The 20,487-nt window shown below is 38.3% G+C and overlaps 1 protein-coding gene across 4 annotated transcripts in view; it reads left to right on the top strand.

Annotated features, from left to right (window-relative positions):
* fgf12b (fibroblast growth factor 12b) overlaps positions 1-20,487 on the top strand; it is a 66,816-nt gene that overhangs the window by 28,103 nt on the left and 18,226 nt on the right. For 3 of the 4 annotated variants that reach the window (XM_082180285.1, XM_082180283.1, XM_082180284.1), the window contains exon 2: positions 18,279-18,389. In XM_082180285.1, the coding sequence (XP_082036411.1) occupies positions 18,279-18,389 (111 nt within the window). Of the gene's footprint in view, positions 1-14,267; positions 15,004-18,278; positions 18,390-20,487 lie in introns of those variants that run through there. The other variant, XM_082180282.1, reaches the window with a different exon arrangement.

Genomic DNA, 20,487 nt, shown 5'->3' with positions numbered 1-20,487 from the left:
CAGATATCTGACGCTCACCAGAACAGATGTCCGTTAACTCGTGTTCAGCACCACGGACAGCAGAACACCTTTCTTTTCTTCTCTTTATAATGAGACTGACGTGTGTTTGCATCACACAGAGAGTCTGTGCGGACTATTAAAATGAAACAGTGAATTCAGAGATAAACTCGACTTCATTTACTATTAAAATACTTCAGAACATTAGGACTAATTTAAAGTGTGTGGGTTTTTAGAAATGATAATTATTATTATTTGATCATTAAAGGGGTGGTTGATTATGATTTCACTTTTCTAACTTTAGTTAGTGTGTAATGTTGCTGTTTGAGCATAAACAACATCTGCAAACTTACAACGCTCAAAGTTCAAAGCAAAGGGAGATATTTGCTTTTAAAGAAATCGCTTTTTAAGGACTACAACAAACGGCTGGTAGAGACTACACCACATTCCTCCCGGGTTAGTGACATCACCAACCCTAGAATTTACATAAACCCCGCCCCCGGAACACGATTTATAGATTATCAAGACATCAATGACTAGAGGATAACTACATCAGCTTCATAAATTCGTCAACTAACCATTCAGAAATGTCCTGTTGCTTCTACATGTTGTCACTTCTTCTTGAGTCTCTCCATCATTGTCTGACTTCGGTTTAAACATAAAAGGCTAAAAGTTTTTGAAATGTTCAGTGCATGTGTGTGTGAGGTAAAAAGACACAAGCTCTTGTAGCTCCACCCCCTGTGCCGGGAGCAGCGGCTCATTTGCATTTAAAGGGACAGACACAAAACGGTGCTTTTTTGCTCACCCACTATAAAACTTCACATACACACTCTGGGGACATCAGAGACTTATTTTACATGTTATGAAAAGAACATTATATCATTATATCGCATTTCATTAAAAAAAAAAAGGTTTCTCTGTTTTTAATAGTGATGCACCGATCATGAGTTTTTTTATGGCCGATTCCGATACTGATACTGTTTATTTGGTATTTAACAGGCCAAACATGCTTTTGGCTGTTGAAAACAAAACAATAATTTTAAGGTAACATAAAAAATCATCCTATACAGAACTGACGTTTACTACTAGCTTTTCAAAAGTGCACGCAAGTTCGTCTTTACAAAAAGAAGCATTTCAGCATTGTCACAAGTTAGTCTGTTTCGTACATAAAAATATAAAAATCATAAAAAAAAAAAAAGATTTATGACCAGTCAATCGGTGCATCCCTAGTTTTTAATCAAAACTGCACTGAAAAAATGTAGGAAACAATTTTCACTTAGAAATTGCTAGTAAATCTCACAAATATATTTACAACAGAAATGGCAAGCAGCACATTGAATTAAACATGACATTTTTAAGTAGAAAGACTGAAATAGTACGTTCTTGTGAAATGTACTGGTATAACTCTTTGTTTAATAAAAAAATATATATATATACATTTTGGATCTTCCAGTTTACTAAAGTTCACAACCATTTCAATTTGATTTTAAGTTTCCCTATTGTATAATTTGTACTTATCTAGTTCTGAATGGTTTGTCTGAGAGGTGGAGATGCATTTACGATGTAAATCGTCCGATAAAAATCGATTTATAATATATTTTATGAACAGAATTCTGGCTTTTGAAACTGCTTGGTATTAGTGCTGCCGGATATGTGGTTTCAGCATCGCTATCATGACGTGCTCATGCCTGATAATAATAATAATAATAATAATTCGTTACATTTATATAGCGCTTTTTCTGAGACCTCAAAGCGCTTTACATGGAAGGGGGGGAATCTCCTCAACCACCACCAATACGATAGATTCACTGGAAAATTTAACCAAGTTTAAGCTAAAGTTCATCATTTGCACGTGTTTTAGATCCGGTCAGTTTAAACATTCGAGCGATTTTAAGCCATTATCGCGCAAGAAGATGAAGATTCGTTTCTCTTTCTCGTCATACATGCAAAACTATGTCATCATGTCCGTCTCAGCAAGTTTCCGGAACAGTCTCTTATGACTTGTGAACGTAAACAGTTGAGAAAGACACAGATGTGTATCAGTATATTGGATCTGTGCATTCGGTCTTAAAGTGACGGCAGCCTAATATTCCTGCAGCCGTCTGTCATTAATGTTAAACAAACAACAATATATGATATTTAGTTTATACAGTGAAGACTATGCAGTGTTAATTTACATATAATTAGTTCATTTCTGTACTGTTAGACTTGCCTGAAAAACATAAAGCACTGTTTATTTAATTTTTGTCTTTGTTCAATTGTATTTATCTGTGCTTGTAATGTGTTTATTAGTTTCTATGTCACTCCTCTACAAAAGCTAAATTCTAGAATGATTTATTCTTAAGTCTGGTGAAACTGTTTTCATATCGCACAATATATATCGCAATGTCTGTTTTTCCGATTTCGTGCAGCCCTAGTTGAAATCAGAATGGTTGGGCTCTATTGTTGTTCTTCCACAGGTGCATTATGGGATCTCGCCAGTGGCTCTGAGCCTGATCACAGATTCCAGCAATGCATTTGGAAGCTGCCCCAGTTTTTAATCAATAACCACACACACACACACACACACACACACACACACACACTATATCCAATTACTGGTGCCATTACAGTCAGAGCTGCTGATTTACAGATCCCACACACTTTCTGACTGAACCCACTCAGATCATTAAAGATAATTATGTCATGTCAGTACTATAGCTTGTTGTGGTTTTTACTATTATAATAGCATAAAATGATGCTGTTATGTTGGCATTGGTGTCAGACACCATCCAGGAGGGATTTGAATGCCGTTCTGCATGTCATGAATAAACCAGAGTGTGCTAAAGATCATAAATCACACACAGTGACATCAGAAAGAGTCGTTAGATGATTTGCATGTGTGTTTTTGAATGAACCGAGACAAAATCCCATGTTCATTTGCCATTGAAACCGTGTGACGGTTGTGTCGGGGTTAATTTTGTGTACAATATGTGTATGTTTTGTAGTGTACTTGTTTAGGTGTGGACTAGAGACGCGTCTTCTGTAATGTTCAGGCAGAAATAATTCATGGATCTGGTTATTTATAGCAACCTGACCTTGATTTTTTTTCCTTTTTTTTTTTTTCTGCAGTGATAGTTTAAACGCTGTGAGAGCGATAGACGCCGTGGGGTGTTTGGTTAATAGTTCTGTCATGTCACACGTCATATCGGTACACACACACACACACACACACACACTGCAGATGCTCTCAAACACACCTGCATTATCCAGTCACCTTTCCCATATTGAAGAAGTGTTGCCATAGTTACAGTACTTCCCAACACTTTGCCTTATAATGGCAACTATTCTCTCCTTAAAGTTAATGTGTCAGTGCAGGGCTGCCATTGTGTGAACGTTTTTATCATCGCATGCTGTGTGAACGTTTTATGTTCGGACATTAATCTGCAGGATTGTAGCACAGAGAAGTGTGTTGAGTGCATAACTTTTTGAGTTGTGTTTGGGAATAAGTATTGTGTTTTTACCAAGCGGCAACCTTCCTCTCTCTCTCTTGACACCAACTCGAAAGTGACTTAAAGGAATAGTTCACTTTCAAATGAAAATTAGCCCATGATTTACTCTCCCTCAAGCCATCCTAGGTGTATGTGACTTTCGTCTTTCAGACGAACACAATCGGAGTTATATTTAAAAAATATCCTGGCTCTTCCTAGTTTTATAATGGCAGTGAATTGCAACCAACAGATTGAAGCTCAAAAAAGTGCATCCATCCATCATAAACGAACTTCACGTGGCTCAGGGGTTAATAAAGGCCTTCTGAAGCAAAGACATGAGTTTGTGTAAGAAAAAGATTAATATTTAAAACTTTATAAAGTAAAATAACTATAGCTTCCGGCCAAACCAACATACGGATTCCACGGATTATGCGATTTACTGCTGATATTGACGCTACGCCATGACGCACTACGCTACTTCTGACGTCATGAATTGTGGTATCGGTGTCAGTCGATAATCACATTCTATCACTCGGTGTGTGTCAAAATCATTCAAAACCCAGAGCCAATCAGAACAGCGTGTGAGCGGAGTCAGCCAATCAGAACAGCGTGTGAGCGGAGTCAGCCAATCAGAACAGCATGTGGGCGGAGTCTCGCGGCGAGTGCACGGCACCAGAGAGTAATCTCAACGCACTCGCAAGAAAATGGATAAGCAGCTACATAATCAAATTCACTAATATTACACCATTTAAACATTATTAAAAACACACAGGCTACTGAATTACTAAAACAATATTTGTCAAATAATACACTTGTTTGTTCACAGTTTGAACGTTCTTGTTTCCATTTGTTTAATTTCAAGATCTGAGGAGAATTATCCACTGTTGCTTTTACAGCCTCAAAGCTGGAGCACTAAATGATATTCAGTCACATTACACGCTTTTAACATTAAATAAAGCACATAAACAGTGCCTGAGATTATCATCGCCACACTTTGTGTTTGTTGTTCCAGCGCGACGTCGCAGAAAAATAGAAACCGTTTCTAAAATAGACTCGTCGCGTGTCGCCGTCGCGGCTGGTTAGGACAAACACTCTGATTAGCCATTACTTGTAAGTATGCCACCTGAACTCATTAAAATGCCCTCTGTGTTTATCAATGACAGTCAACCGAGAGCTTACACTTATAATTATATATCACTTATATAAAGCTTGAAGGATTGGGATCGGTTGGTATCAACAAGAATATCGTAAAAAATATTGCAAAAATCCTGATTAGAGCATCCCTAGTTTTAGGTTTAATTGTATGATTTATGATAAGGTATAAAAACATAGGTAGGCCTACACATATACACTACCGTTTAAATGTTTGGAGTTCGTAAGAGTTTTAAAGGGATAGTTCACTTTGAAATAAATTTTTGGTATGTTGTAGCTTACCTCAAGGGCATCCAAGATGTAGGTGTCTTTGTTTCCGCAGTAGTTTCAATTTTGATATTTTTAAGTCAAACCGTTCTTGTCTGTCAGTTAGGGCTGTACTCAACCAAAGAAAATCTTGGTCGACTGAAGTCCTGAAGTTTTCGACTAAAAATCGACTAAAATCGACAAAAAATGACGTTAGAAAAAAAACGTTAAATTAATTAGCTGCGCACTGTGCGCAGTACTTGGTAGCCTTGTTGTCCGCCTAAATGAATTATAAATAAACATAAAAAAAAACTAGTAGGCTATTTGCAGTATTAAATCGTTTTTGACGTATTAATGTGCACTGAAATGAGTCATGAGTCAAAGAATACAGCCCTACTGTCAGTCATATAATGCAGGTCTATGGTCACTGTCTCAAAGAGTATGCACAGAGAAGTCCAAATTAAACAATTCCCCATCGTAAATACACATTGATGGCCTAAGACACGAAACGAGCGGTTTGTGTGAGAAAACGAACAGTATTTATATCGTTTTTTACCTCTTATACACAGCCATGTCCAAGTGATCTGAGGGCGCGCGCGCTTCCTGGTGTGTGACGTCTGCGCGCGTTCTGGCTTAGTCTGCGCAAGCGCCAGAAAGTGTACAAGAGGTAAAAACGATATAAATACTGTTCGTTTTCTCACACAAACCGCTCGTTTCGTGTCTTAGGCCATCAATGTGTACTTACGACGGGGAATTGTTTAATTTGGACTCTGTGCATGCTCTTTGAGATAGTGACCATAGACCTGCATTATATAACTGACAGACAAGAACGGTTTGATTTAAAAATATTAAAATTGAAACTACTGCGGAAACAAAGACACCTACATCTTGGATGCCCTTGAGGTAAGCTAAAACATACCAAAAATTTATTTTAAAGTGAACTATCCCTTTAATGTTTCGATTAAAGATACAGGGCTGTATCATATGAATAACATGCGCAACGCGCCACTGACTTTAGACTAGGTTTCTCCTGGTCTGTGGCGGAATTGTTTTCTAAACCTGCAAAATAGCATCAGAGAACGTTTGCGCCGGAACACGCCTCCTCTTTTCGCTGAACCGCCCCCGGGAGCGCAAGTGTATTTGTTAGTTTACCGACGTGCGTCTGTGGAGGGTAAAGTCCGCTGTGCGCGGGTGCAAAATAGGAATGATACATGCGTCAGTGTACAAACTCAATTGCGCTGGGTGCAAGATAGGGCCCAAGGTGTTTTCATCATGTCACATGTATGATCGCCATCTGTAAATGTTAGAAAATCATGCAAATATTTCCATTTTGCTCGTCAGGATTGGATGAGCCTCCGCGAGTCTCCGCTAAACTTCACAGACTTCAGTGAACGAGCCAAACAGACCGAGCGCAATAATTCTGACTAAAATATACATGTTGTTAAAATATTTGTTGTTGGATATTAAATGTGCCAAGTTCAAAAGAACAGCGTTTATTTGAAAACTAAATCTTTTGTAACATTATAAGTGTCTTTACTGTCACTTTTGGTCAATTTAATGCATCCTTGATGAATAAACGTATTAAATTTCTTTCGGTGGGAAAAAAACTTGCTGAGAGTGAAGCACAGGATCATATGGACACTTTTTTCCGCCACAGAATAAAACATTTTAAAAGATAATTGCAACTTTTTATCTCAAAATTGCAGGTTTACATCTCGCAATTCTGACTTCTTTCCTCATATAAATTCACAATTGTGAGAAAAAAAGTCAGCATTTCTCACAATTCTGACTTTATATCATGCAATTGTGAGTTTATATCTCGTTTTTCTGACTTTATAACATGCAATTGTGAGTTAATATCTCGTTATTCTGACTTTATATCATGCAATTGTGAGTTAATATCTCGTTACTCTGACTTTATATCATGCAATTGTGTTTATATCTCGTTTTTCTGACTTTATATCATGCAATTGTGAGTTAATATCTCGTTATTCTGACTTTATATCATGCAATTGTGAGTTAATATCTCGTTACTCTGACTTTAAATCATGCAATTGTGAGTTAATATCTCGTTTTTCTGACTTTATAACATGCAATTGTGAGTTAATATCTCGTTATTCTGACTTTATATCATGCAATTGTGAGTTAATATCTCGTTACTCTGACTTTATAACATGCAATTGTGAGTTAATATCTCGTTACTCTGACTTTATAACATGCAATTGTGAGTTAATATCTCGTTATTCTGACTTTATAACATGCAATTGTGAGTTAATATCTCGTTACTCTGACTTTATATCATGCAATTGTGAGTTTATATCTCGTTTTTCTGACTTTATAACATGCAATTGTGAGTTAATATCTCGTTATTCTGACTTTATATCATGCAATTGTGAGTTAATATCTCGTTACTCTGACTTTATATCATGCAATTGTGTTTATATCTCGTTTTTCTGACTTTATATCATGCAATTGTGAGTTAATATCTCGTTATTCTGACTTTATATCATGCAATTGTGAGTTAATATCTCGTTACTCTGACTTTATATCATGCAATTGTGAGTTAATATCTCGTTACTCTGACTTTAAATCATGCAATTGTGAGTTAATATCTCGTTACTCTGACTTTATATCATGCAATTGTGAGTTAATATCTCGTTACTCTGACTTTATATCATGCAATTGTGAGTTAATATCTCGTTACTCTGACTTTATATCATGCAATTGTGAGTTAATATCTCGTTACTCTGACTTTAAATCATGCAATTGTGTTTATATCTCGTTTTTCTGACTTTATATCATGCAATTGTGAGTTAATATCTCGTTACTCTGACTTTAAATCATGCAATTGTGTTTATATCTCGTTTTTCTGACTTTATATCATGCAATTGTGAGTTAAAATCTCGTTATTCTGACTTTATATCATGCAATTGTGTTTATATCTCGTTATTCTGACTTTATATCATGCAATTGTGAGTTAATATCTCGTTACTCTGACTTTATATCATGCAATTGTGTTTATATCTCGTTTTTCTGACTTTATATCATGCAATTGTGAGTTTATATCTCGTAATTACATTGCAAGTATTGCAAGTTAAAAAGTCCAATTCTAAGGAAAAAAAGACTGACTTTTTCCCTCAGAATTTTGAGTTTATATCTTACAATTGTGACTTAATATCACGAAATAGTCAGAATAGCGAAATGTAAACTCACAATTGTAAGAAAAAAAGTCAGAATCGTGAGATAAAAAGTCACACCTTTTTTATTTTTTATTCTGTGGTGGGAAACAAGCTTCCTATAGGATCAGGATGTTTTACTGCCACCTAGTGGAGATGATCCAGATTACACTCTTTCAGTTTTTTTTAACCAAAATAAGAAATAAAAGAAAAATTAGGACAGCATGATGACGTCATAAAGGATTGTATAAACGGAATGCATGATTCTGGGAGATCAAAGGCACTGCATTATACATCGGTTGCTAATATGGATATAAATAGTACCATGACTTGCTCTAATCAAGGACTTCCATTGCCTGCATTTAAAGTCTCAAATCAGTGTGAGTGAATGTTTATAGGCATTTTGCTGTTGCTGCTGTTGTTGTTTGTTGAAGGCTTTAAAGCTGCATGCGGATGTGAGAGCGGTACTGATGTGAGTGCAGGCAGATGCTCATAAATGATGCAGGCTCTCAGAATAAACGACTGCGTCACGCAAATACACTGGTACACATGAAACATTCATCGCACTCTCTCTCTGTAGTGTTTATTTGTGGAGCTGCCGATGCTGTTGTGTTTAGTGGATGATGATGATGATGTGCTTCACACTGCTCACCACTAAGCGGCAGCATTGAGCCGTTGACTCAGTGAGCTGCACTTCTATAGGCATCACAGAGTGCAAAGTCTAGTTAGGTAGTTTAATAATGCAACATTATCAGTGTCATTTCTAGAATGCAATGCAATGCTGGAATCATAGATGTGAAGTTAAATGTATTTGTGTAGCGCTATTCACAATACACATAGTTTCAAAGCAGCTTTACAGAAAATCTGCATAGTTAAAGTCCCCCTGTGGTGAAAAATCAAGCTTTTAATGTAGTTTATGTACATATGTAGTGTTTTTAATATGCTTTAAGTCAAAGCATGTGTAAATTCATAAGTATTTTCTCCTTAAAACTGCAGTGAACCAAAGACAGTCTCAAAAACACGTTTTGAAATCGCTGGTGTTTCTGATGTCACAAACTACCTTGTAACCAATCAGATCAACGTGTGATCGTCAACCAGTGGATCTCTGAGCTGAGCGAGTGAGTGGAGGCGGGGCTCATTTGCATATTCATAGAACTGCGCATACTAAATGAGGCAAGCGTGTCGAGTTACATTCAAGATATTTTAAAGCATGAAGAAAATAAAAAAAAATATTTAAGGAAAGATGAGTTTTAAGGGATAGAATTATTGACTACAGGGGGACTTTAATATAGTTAATAATATAGCAAGATTGAGATTTGCTTAGAAGAAAAGATTCTATATAGAATCTTTAAGGTGCTTCACAGAATCCCATCATTTTATGGATTTACTTTTAATGAATATTTATTTAATTTTTATAAAAATCTATAAATCTATATTTTTTAATATTTATAAATTTTATGACTGAAGTAGCTTGTAAACATACTTTATCACTAGAATTTTTTTTAAATAACTATAAACACGAAAGTATTATGCAATCATGTAAGACATTTCTCCTTATAAAGAGCCTTTTTAGCATAAAGGTTCTTTAGAATTGAGTCAAGAACCCTAGAGTTCCATATAGAACCTTATTGAACCTTTTTTCTAAGAGTGTATATTGATTTACGTGAGTGTACTGTAAGTATGTTGACGATGTTGGACAAAGTTTGTACACCGAGCTGAGAGATAAAACATTTTGTGTTGAAACAGTCAAGCTGCTGAGATTTGCTGGTAAAGTAGGATGTCCTTTATATCCAACTTTTGATATATAGCTGTGCGATAATATAAAATTTTTCGACTTGTAAGTAATGCCGGGTTCAGACTACGATATCAGGTACGTGGTGATTCGTAAAGACAACTGCCATCGGGACGCATCAGACAAAAATATTGTGTAGTGAACCCAGCATAATTAATTCAATATCTGAAAGCGTTTATACTAATATAGTGCGTTAGAAGACAGCATGTTTGAAATGCTGTATTTATATGTGTGTGTCCATGTGAAGGGGTCAAGACATTGATCACAATGACAGCGGAAACTTCAAAATAGTTGATGACCTGTGTGTGTGTGTGTGTTGGTGTTGAGTATTCAGATCAATTTCCAAACTGCTCCATCAGGGGTCATAATAACGACAGATTGCGATTGGTTGGTTCCTTCATCGACTGACCAATCAGAGCATGGCTCCCACCAACCCAAAGACACTGAATACAGATTATAGAGTTTCAGTTTCCGTCTCTTTTCTTATTTTCCCAAATCTGATCTCTGATTTGAAACGTACACTCATTTTGGGATGGGTATAGGATGCACTCTTCAGAACACACACACACACACACACACACACACACACACACACACACACCTGCAGTGCTGATATGGGGTTATACTACTCCTGGGTCATTGGGGTCATCTTCAACACTCGTCTTTCAGCTCGGCCTTCCTCTTCCTCCTTATTCTCATCTTGTTCTTTACAGGTCACTGCGCTTTGGTGACTCAACAGAAAAATCTCATATTTAAAGGTGCATTGTGTAATATTTAGGAGGATCTGTTGACAAAAATGCAATATCATATACATAAGTATGTTTTCAGTGGTGTATAAAGACCTTACTTAAGTTTTTATCACCCTAGAATGAGCATTTCTATCTACATACATCCACATGTTTCTACAGTGGCCCTGAACGGACACACGCGTTTCGTCACGGTGTTGTTCTTCGTGTAAAGAAGCTAAAGCTAAAGTCAGCGAATAAAACACTGACACAATGATGAACAAGTCACAATAATATTCACAATAACATCGTTAACTGAATAATCAAGTAAACCTAATTTCTGAATTTATCTTGTAAAGAAAGCTCATTGCTGAACTGGCTACTCTCTGCGGTCTCAGACGACGACATCACTTCCTGTCGGCCACCGTAACTTCTGTTGGGTGCAATTCACAACCTCACCACTAAATGCCGCTATATATTTCCTCACTGCACCTTTAAATGTAGACGTTCATTTCTGCCTGCCTTGAGATGATTTTTTCCATCATCTGGCGCTAATTTAAAGGGGTGGTATAATGCCCTTTTCACAAGATGTAAAATAAGTCTCTGATGTCCCCAGAGTGTGTGTGTGAAGTTTTTGCTCAATGTTTAGCACAGATCTTTTTTTTATAGCATGTTAAAATTGTTGCACCGTTTTTGTGTGTGTCCCTTTAAATGCAAATGAGCTGCTGCTCCCGGCACAAAGGGTGGAGCTTCAAGAGCTTGTGTGTGTGTGTGTGTGTGTGTGTGTGTGTGTGTGTGTGTGTGTGTGTGTGTGTGTGAGTTAGCAGCTCCGAACATTTCAAAAACGTTTAGCCTTTTATGTTCAAACCGGAGTCAGACAATGATGGAGAGACTCAAGAAGAAGTGACAACATGTAGAAGCAACAGGACATTTCTGAATGGTTAGTTGATGAGTTTATGTAGCTGATGTAGTTATCTTCTAGTCATTGATTAGCATATTCTGTCTTGATAATCTATAAATCGTGTTCAGGGGGCGGGGTTTATGTAAATTTTAGGGTTGGTGATGTCACTAACCCGGGAGGAATGTGGTGTAGTCTCTACCAGCCGTTTGTTGTAGTCCTTAAAAAGCGATTTCTTTAAAACCAAATATCTCCCTTTGCTTTGAACTTTGAGTGTTGTAACTTTGCAGATGTTGTTTATGCTCAAACAGCAACATTACGCACTAACTAAAGTTAGAAAAGTGAAATCATAATCAACCGCCCCTTTAAAGGGAAAGCACTAGATTTCGTCTGAGATTTAACTCTTTAAGAGTAACTACTTCTTGAACTGCACTATCCTGTAATGGAGGTCTGACCTTCCTCATGAACTATTCATCTCAAAATGAGTAGTTATCCATATTTCATACTGTACATTATAATGTTGTGATGTCTAAAAAAAACACATGCATGACCAAAAATATCAATGAAAAGCACATCAATTTGGCAAATATCATCACATGAGGTCACATCACATTCTCTTCAAGAAGTAGAGCTCTTAAAGAGATAAATCTTACTGTAATTTAGTGTTTTCCTTCTTAATATCAGCCATTTTACATTGTGTGTGTGTGTGTGTGTGCGTTTGCGAAGCGTGCGCGTGTGTGTGTGTGTGTGTGTGTGTGTGTGTGCACAAGTACTACTGGCCTACTCAGCGGAGACTATAGATAGACATCCTCTCTTTCTCTCTTTTCCCCCGTCTCTCTCTTTCTCTCAGTGATAAAATAATCAGTGTTGTGTGATGAAGGTTGAATGATGTATCTGGGTCACAGTGATTGGCCTCTTTACTGGAGACTTCAGAAGCCATCTCTCAGTCAGCATCCGACAGCTCAGTGTATTCGATACGCTATCGGCACCTGAGTCAGCATCCACCCGTCGCTACACCTACTCGCGCAGATTAACGGCCGCCGTTCATCGTAAATAGCGATCGCGTGACGCCAATCCATCCATAAATGTAGTAATCGAACTGCGTTTGAAATGCCCTAATTAAATGTTGTCCTAATGATACTGACTCGTTCACAAGGTTCTGCATTGTTATTTGCAACATTTGTTTCGTACTCGACATCTTGCGAGCGTCGGTAAACGACTTTTCGCGCTGAATCTGCACTGATTTTTGTCGTAAATTTGAGCCAAGTCTGTGAGACGTAAAAAAATTAAGGCTGTGAAACGATTAATCGCGATTAATCGCATCCAAAATAAAAGTTTGTGTTTACATAATATATTTGTGAACTGTGCATAATATATAAATATACACACATGCATATATTGAAGAAATAGTTGCTTATATATCATTTGTATTATAAATAAATATAAATATTTTATATATAAATAAATTAAAAATCTTAAATAAATACATGTATGTGTGTGTATTTATATATACAAAATAATTATGCACAGTACACATATATTATGTAAACATAAACTTTTATTTTGGATGTGATTAATCGCGATTAATCGTTTCACAGCCCTAAAAATTATTTTCATGATTTTATCACAACTTTTTATCTTTTGTCAAATCAACTTAGATAATTAATGTGGTTCAGATAACATAATATTTTGAGTGTAAGTTAATTAAACCAATCTCCTTCATTGTATGAACTCAAATTTTTTATTTCAACGAACTCAAAATGTTAAGGCAACCAGGTAACGTACTTTTTTAACGTTAAACCAACGATAACTTTTTACAGTAATCTGTCCAGTCAGAAACACCATTTCAGGCTGTTTATATTAATCTAGTTGAAAACGGCATGTTTGTTTCAAAACACTCTCTTTGCTCTTGAAGCATTTTTCTTGAAAGCTTCTTGTCCACAGATTTGATATATATGTAATTTTTGTAATATTTAGACCACTTCTGTTACTGATTCAGGATGTAAAGAGAGTTTCAAACAGAATAACAAAAAGAGTTTTGATTGAAAAATTGCCTACCCTACCTTCAAATCATCTTACTGTGCAACTAGTGCAATATGCATCACATGACTAAACAATATGCATTACATTTTATTCATTTTGCTGACGCTTTTGTCCAAAGCGATTAAAAAAATCAGGAATACAGCAAGCGATTCATCGTAAAGAGGCAAATAAACACAAGAAGTGCTCATAATACAAAGCAGCGTGAGCTAGAATAGGGAGGAATTAAAGGAAAGTGAATAAACAATATGCGTCACATTACTAAACGTGTCATCGTTCACAAACTACAGGCTTGTCAAATGCATCCACATCTTCTGGAACAAGAGCAAGTGTAGGCGGGGCTTGATTTTATCCATGGGGAATTGTTTGAATGGTTGTGCTTTGCTATTGGACGATCTCATGTGAGTGACAGGTTATTGCCCTGCCCTCGTGCCAGTAATGACGTCATCAGAGAAGAGATGTTGCTGCATAAGGGGAGGGCAAGTTGTTCTGATTCAAGATTACGAGGAACATGAATTTAAACCAAAAATAATGTGCTCGGATGAATCATTTATAATAAATGCTGCAGTATTCCACAACTGTCCATTTTGATTTCATGGTGACTTTGACTTTGAGTTTTGTTTCTGGTTGCGGACGGTTGTGCCATTTCTTCTTCGGGAAAGCTGTTGCTTTGACCTCCCCCCCTCTGTTCTCAGTCGAGGCGCTCTCCTTCTCGTTTTCCTTCTTCCTTGTGGTCACACACACACACACACACACTCCCCCTCCCGTGTCTCTCTTTTCCTCAGCATCATTCTGAACTTCATCTATTCGGCTGGAATCACACAAAATGCGTTCTCGGTTTCTCGGTGAAAAATGTTGGATTTTGCTTTGATGCGTTTCCCTGCACTGGATCTACCGGACAGAAATGTTGCTAAATCAACATGTTGAGGACAAACGGGATCACGGAGGTGTTACTGATGATGACAACTTAACAGCATCGACCCTGATTTCATCCGCGCATTTTAGACAGAAGCCCTTCGCATATATCATGAATAACGGACGTTCCCGTTAACTTGTGACTCTCATTTTTTGGACGCTCTCTGTTGTTATGTGGTCTAATTGTGCGGTTATGTAACTCTTAAGTGCTTTCCGTGGTAAGTAACCGAGTCTATCGGTATCGCTCATGCTCCGGTGCATGCCTGCACGAGAGAAGCGCGCGCGCTCGCTCCCTCGCGCCGGTGATCCGCACCGTGAATCCGCACCGAATCTGCACGATCGTCCCCGCACCGACCGGACCCGCGTCCCTCCGTGTCCCGTGAGATGGCCGCGGCGCTCGCGAGCTCGCTCATCCGACAGAAACGGCAGGCGCGCGAGGCGAACAGTGAGCGCGCGACGACCGGTAAGCGTCGCTCCAGCCCGGGCAAAGAGCCGTCCGGGCGAACCTCCCTGTGCAACCGGCACCTGTTCGGGCTCTTCGGTAAAGTCCGATTCTGCAGCGGGAAAAAACGACCCGTGCGACGGAAATCAGGTCAGTTCGTTCACACCTCACGCACGCACACACACACACACACACACACACACACACACACACACCTGTGCGCGCAGAGCTCCAGATAAACACCTCGCGTGATGATCACCTGTTCGCGCGGACAACATTTGAGAGTATGATGATGTGTGTTTATGCTGCACTATGATACTGCAAGTTCGACTGCGTGATTGTTTTATTTATAACTTTGATGATTGCATTAGCATTAATAATGTGTTCTATATACACTACCAGTCAAAAGTTTTGGATCGGTAATATTAACCAAGGCTACGTTTATTTGATTAAAAAAAAGTAATATTGTGAAATATTATTACAATTTAAAACAGCTGTTTTCTATGTGAATATATAGTAAAGTGTAATTTATTCCTGTGATCATTACTCCAGTCTTCAGTGTCACATGATCCTTCAGAAATCAGTATAATATGATGATTTGATGCTCAAGAAACATTTATGATTATTATCAGTGTTGAAAACAGTTTTTTACATTATTTTTCAGGATTCATTGATACATATAAAGTTCAAAAGAACAGCATTTATTTGAAATAAAATATTTTGTAACATTATAAATGTCTTTTACTGTCACTTTTGATCAATTTAATTTATCCTAGTATTGATTTATTTTATTTCTTTCCCCAAAAAAACTTAATAAAAATTCTTACTGACCCCAAACTTTTGAACGGTAGTGTTTAATGTTACAAAAGATTCTATTTCAGATTAATGCTGTTCTTTTGCACTTTCTATTCATCAAAGAATCCTGAAATAATAATGAAAATAACTGTTTTCAACACTGATAATAATCATAAATGTTTCTTGATCATCAAATCATCATATTATACTGATTTATGAAGGATCATGTGACACTGAAGACTGGAGTAATGATGCTGAAAATGCACAGGAATAAATTACACTTTACTATATATTCACATAGAAAACTGTTATTTTAAATTGTAATAATATTTCACAATATTACTGTTTTTTATTATTTCTTTGTTTTAGTTTTTTTTTATCAAATAAAAAACAAAAACTTATTTTAAAAACATAAAAAATCTTACCGATCCAAAACTTTTGACTGGTATTGTACCAATAATAAGTAGACAGACAGATTGAAAGTTTCAAGTTTAAACTTCATTTCAGTGATAATTACACAACGCAATAATGTTTGATGTTATTAATGTACACTGTTATAAAGTTTGACCCTGTTACTGTATATTATGACAGATTACAGGTGTGTGTTTGTGTTCAAATTAAACATGCATATTAAAGCTGGCAAATCCTATACTCAGTTGGGTTTGTTTATGTCTGACGTCATGTTTCCCTCCTCTTTGCTTCTCTCCGTTCGTACTGAGATCTTCTAAGATGAGAAATATTGTAGAAGTGTGTTTGTAACTCAAATGTCAGAGGTCTTTTTATAGTTTGTGGCCTTTAATACTGATATTGCACTGAAGTCATGCTGAGGAGTGAGACGTTGTCACAGATGTCAGAGAAGGGGAGCCGCTTTACTAACACAATTAGCTATAAAACAATTAACACATTTTAATTGGTTAGCAGCACTTCGGCAGCATGACAGGTTCCTTTTTTAATTCATTCGTTTAAAACTGTACATCGCAGTGATCTGTGCAGAGGGCATTATGATGCATCCATTACATTAAAACTTGTGCTTGTTTATGTTTTTAGGTGCTATAAGGTCCTTTACAGGTTCTTGATTTACTGAACCTAAAATCCCTCAAAAAGCCGTTGAAGATGTTTATTAGATTGTGTGCGTTTCACAAGTGGATAGTGACCAGCAGGTGTGTGTGTGTGTGCGTGTGCGTGTGTGTTGTGACGTGTGTGTGTGTGTGTGTGTGTGTGTGTGTGTTTCAGATCCTCAGTTGAAGGGGATAGTGACCAGTGTGTGTGTGTGTGTGTGTGTGTGTGTGTGTGTGTGTGTGTGTGTGTGTGTGTGTGTGTGTGTATGTGTGTGTTTCAGATCCTCAGTTGAAGGGGATAGTGATCAGTGTGTGTGTGTGTGTGTGTGTGTGTGTGTGTGTGTGTGTTTCAGATCCTCAGTTGAAGGGGAAAGTGATCAGTGTGTGTGTGTGTGTGTGTGTGTGTTTCAGATCCTCAGTTGAAGGGGGTAGTGATCAGTGTGTGTGTGTGTGTGTGTGTGTGTGTTTCAGATCCTCAGTTGAAGGGGGTAGTGATCAGTGTGTGTGTGTGTGTGTGTGTGTGTGTCTGTGTTTCAGATCCTCAGTTGAAGGGTTGTGACCAGTGTGTGTGTGTGTGTGTGTGTGTGTGTGTGTGTGTTTCAGATCCTCAGTTGAAAGGGGTAGTGACCAGTGTGTGTGTGTGTGTGTGTGTGTGTGTGTGTGTGTGTGTGTGTGTGTGTTTCAGATCCTCAGTTGAAGGGTATAGTGACCAGGCTCTTCAGTTGTGTGTTGTGACGTGTGTGTTTGTGTGTGTGTGTGTGTGTGTTCCAGATCCTCAGTTGAAGGGGATAGTGACCAGGCTCTTCAGTTGTGTGTTGTGACCTGTGTGTGTGTGTGTGTGTGTGTGTGTGTTTCAGATCCTCAGTTAAAGGGGTAGTGACCAGTGTGTGTGTGTGTGTGTGTGTGTGTGTGTGTGTGTGTGTGTGTGTGTGTTTCAGTTTCAGATCCTCAGTTGAAGGGTTGTGACCAGTGTGTGTGTGTGTGTGTGTGTGTGTGTGTGTGTGTGTTTCAGATCCTCAGTTGAAAGGGGTAGTGACCAGTGTGTGTGTGTGTGTGTGTGTGTGTGTGTGTGTGTGTGTTTCAGATCCTCAGTTAAAGGGTATAGTGACCAGGCTCTTCAGTTGTGTGTTGTGACGTGTGTGTTTGTGTGTGTGTGTGTGTGTGTTCCAGATCCTCAGTTGAAGGGGATAGTGACCAGGCTCTTCAGTTGTGTGTTGTGACCTGTGTGTGTGTGTGTGTGTGTGTGTGTGTGTGTGTGTGTGTGTTTTCCAGATCCTCAGTTGAAGGGGATAGTGACCAGGCTCTTCAGTTGTGTGTTGTGACGTGTGTTTATGTGTGTGTGTGTGTGTGTGTGTGTGTGTGTGTGTGTGTGTGTGTGTGTGTGTGTGTGTGTTTCAGATCCTCAGTTGAAGGGGATAGTGACCAGGCTCTTCAGTTGTGTGTTGTGACGTGTGTTTATGTGTGTGTGTGTGTGTGTGTGTGTGTGTGTTCCAGATCCTCAGTTGAAGGGGATAGTGACCAGGCTCTTCAGTTGTGTGTTGTGACGTGTGTGTTTATGTGTGTGTGTTCCAGATCCTCAGTTGAAGGGGATAGTGACCAGGCTCTTCAGTGAGCAGGGCTTCTACTTGCAGATGCAGCCGGACGGAACCGTCGTTGGGAGTAAAGATGAAAACAGCGACTACAGTGAGTCTCTCTCTCTTTCCCTTTCTGTTCCTCTGTGTCACAAACTCATATGCTCTGAAGTCCAAAAAGAAAAAGCCCATGGTTTGGAGCAACAGCTTAGAGAAATCTTAATGTTCTCTTAAATTTTGCATGGGTTAATAAATAAATAAATAAATATATACGACTATACAAATATATTTGTAACATTTTTATTTCTATTTTAAATATATTTTAGGGTTGACGGATATTTCTGTAAAATTAATGGATAATGTCCTGCCAGATAATACCAATACATTTTCCATTTTTTACAGAGAAAGTGAATATATACATATATATATTCATGGGTTTCATCAGGTCCCTTTCCACATGTGTATTAATCAAGCACAATGCAGTCTGCATTCATAATCTAGGTGCTTGATTTTATACACCTGTGGAAAGGGACCTGATGAAACCCATGAATATACTCACCGGCCACTTTATTAGTTACACCTGTTCAACGCAAATATCTAATCAGCCAATCACATTGCAGCAACCCAATGCATTTAGACGTGTAGACATTGGCTGTGTCCAAGGATAGCTTGACGTGATCGAGTTAGCTCAGGCTTAGGAGCTAATGCTATGTGCTACTGGCCTCGTGCTACAGTGACAGCTGACTTGAAGTAAAGCCAATAGTTAAAGTTCATGTTTTTGCCCTTCGAAATACTATAATAGTTAAAAGACATAACTAAGGGGCTGTTTACACCTGGCCACTTCATGCGTTTTCTCAGATCGGATAGCTATCCGATCGTGAAAAGACCAGGTGTAAATGCCCTCCGAAACGCATTCGAGACGGATTTGAACCCGATCGCTCAAACCACTTCAGGAGGAGATCTGGGCCGCATTCCAGACGAAACTGGACAAGTGTAAATGCATCTGGTTGTTGAAACCACATATGTAAATTGTACTCCTCCCCAAAATGCAAAAAAAATAAACGTGTGAGAGCGTGTTATAGGCTATATGTAATGTTATAGCCAGATATGATGACGCTACTGGAACACGCATCACCGCAGATGAGAAGCTGAGCATCTATTCATTAAGCCAACGTGCAAACTATCGCAAATCAAAGCGAAAGTAAGTCGTAGACGCTTAACACACAATCATCATCATTAAAAGTAAATTCTTAAGAAACGAAATGATCTTACCAGGGCTGTTGCCGCTCTCTTTATTGCGGTCTTTGAAATTTTAGCTGATGATCAATAAAACGCAACACATATCTGTTGCTTTCGGTGACGTGCACTCCATTAAATCTGCATATAGTTCCAACAGAACTCCCGGAAGTAAACAAAGAGGAGGAAAATCCGGCAGACAACACGCCGCTGTTTACTATGGAGAGACGAATATTTGAGAATGAAGCGAGGATGCGGCTCGAAAATAATGTTAATAATTTCTATCAGGCTCCGCACCTCCTCACAACTCCAAGTGTGTCCGCGAGCTGCCATGCTTAAAGTGCAAACTGTCAACAAACATTTTCTCCTTATCCCATAATGCACAGCGCAGCTGACTACGGCAACTGGTTTAGTCCAAAAATGTTGGTTCTGTTCGAGGTCAAATCACGTTCTCACCACAAACAAACCGCTCCAGAGTTCGCTTTCAAAGTGTACCGTTTGGTCCGCTTTTGGTGCGCACCCGAGTGCGATTGCCGCATTCTCACCTGCCCAAACGAACCGCACCAATGGGGAAAACGAACTCTAGTGTGATTCAATGAATGATGAATCACTTCCGTGTAGGTTTCAAGAGAGAGACAGGGAGGTTGCCGATTGGCTGTGTCCGAAATTATGTCCCTTATACCCTTAAATAGGGCACTGTTTGCAGGGACAGCTAGAAACACAAACTATGTTATCCGACGCACTCAGTGTCTGAATTCACTCACTGGTTTTCATTCACTCCCTCAAGTGGACTATATTAGTGGACTAATGTAGGGAATAGTGAATGAGAAGACAATCTTCTGAAGCTGGGCATCAGAATGGGGAAGAAAGGTGATTTAAGTGACTTTTGAACGTGACATGGTTGTTGCTGGACTGAGTACTTAAGAAACTGCTGATCTACTGGGATTTTCACACACAATCATCTCTAGGGTTTA

Source organism: Leuciscus leuciscus (genome assembly GCF_965113295.1).
Source record: "Leuciscus leuciscus genome assembly, chromosome: 9".
Classification (NCBI taxonomy): Eukaryota; Metazoa; Chordata; class Actinopteri; order Cypriniformes; family Leuciscidae; genus Leuciscus; species Leuciscus leuciscus.
Note: the sequence above shows the minus strand (reverse complement) of the source record. Positions and strands in the feature narration are given on the sequence as shown.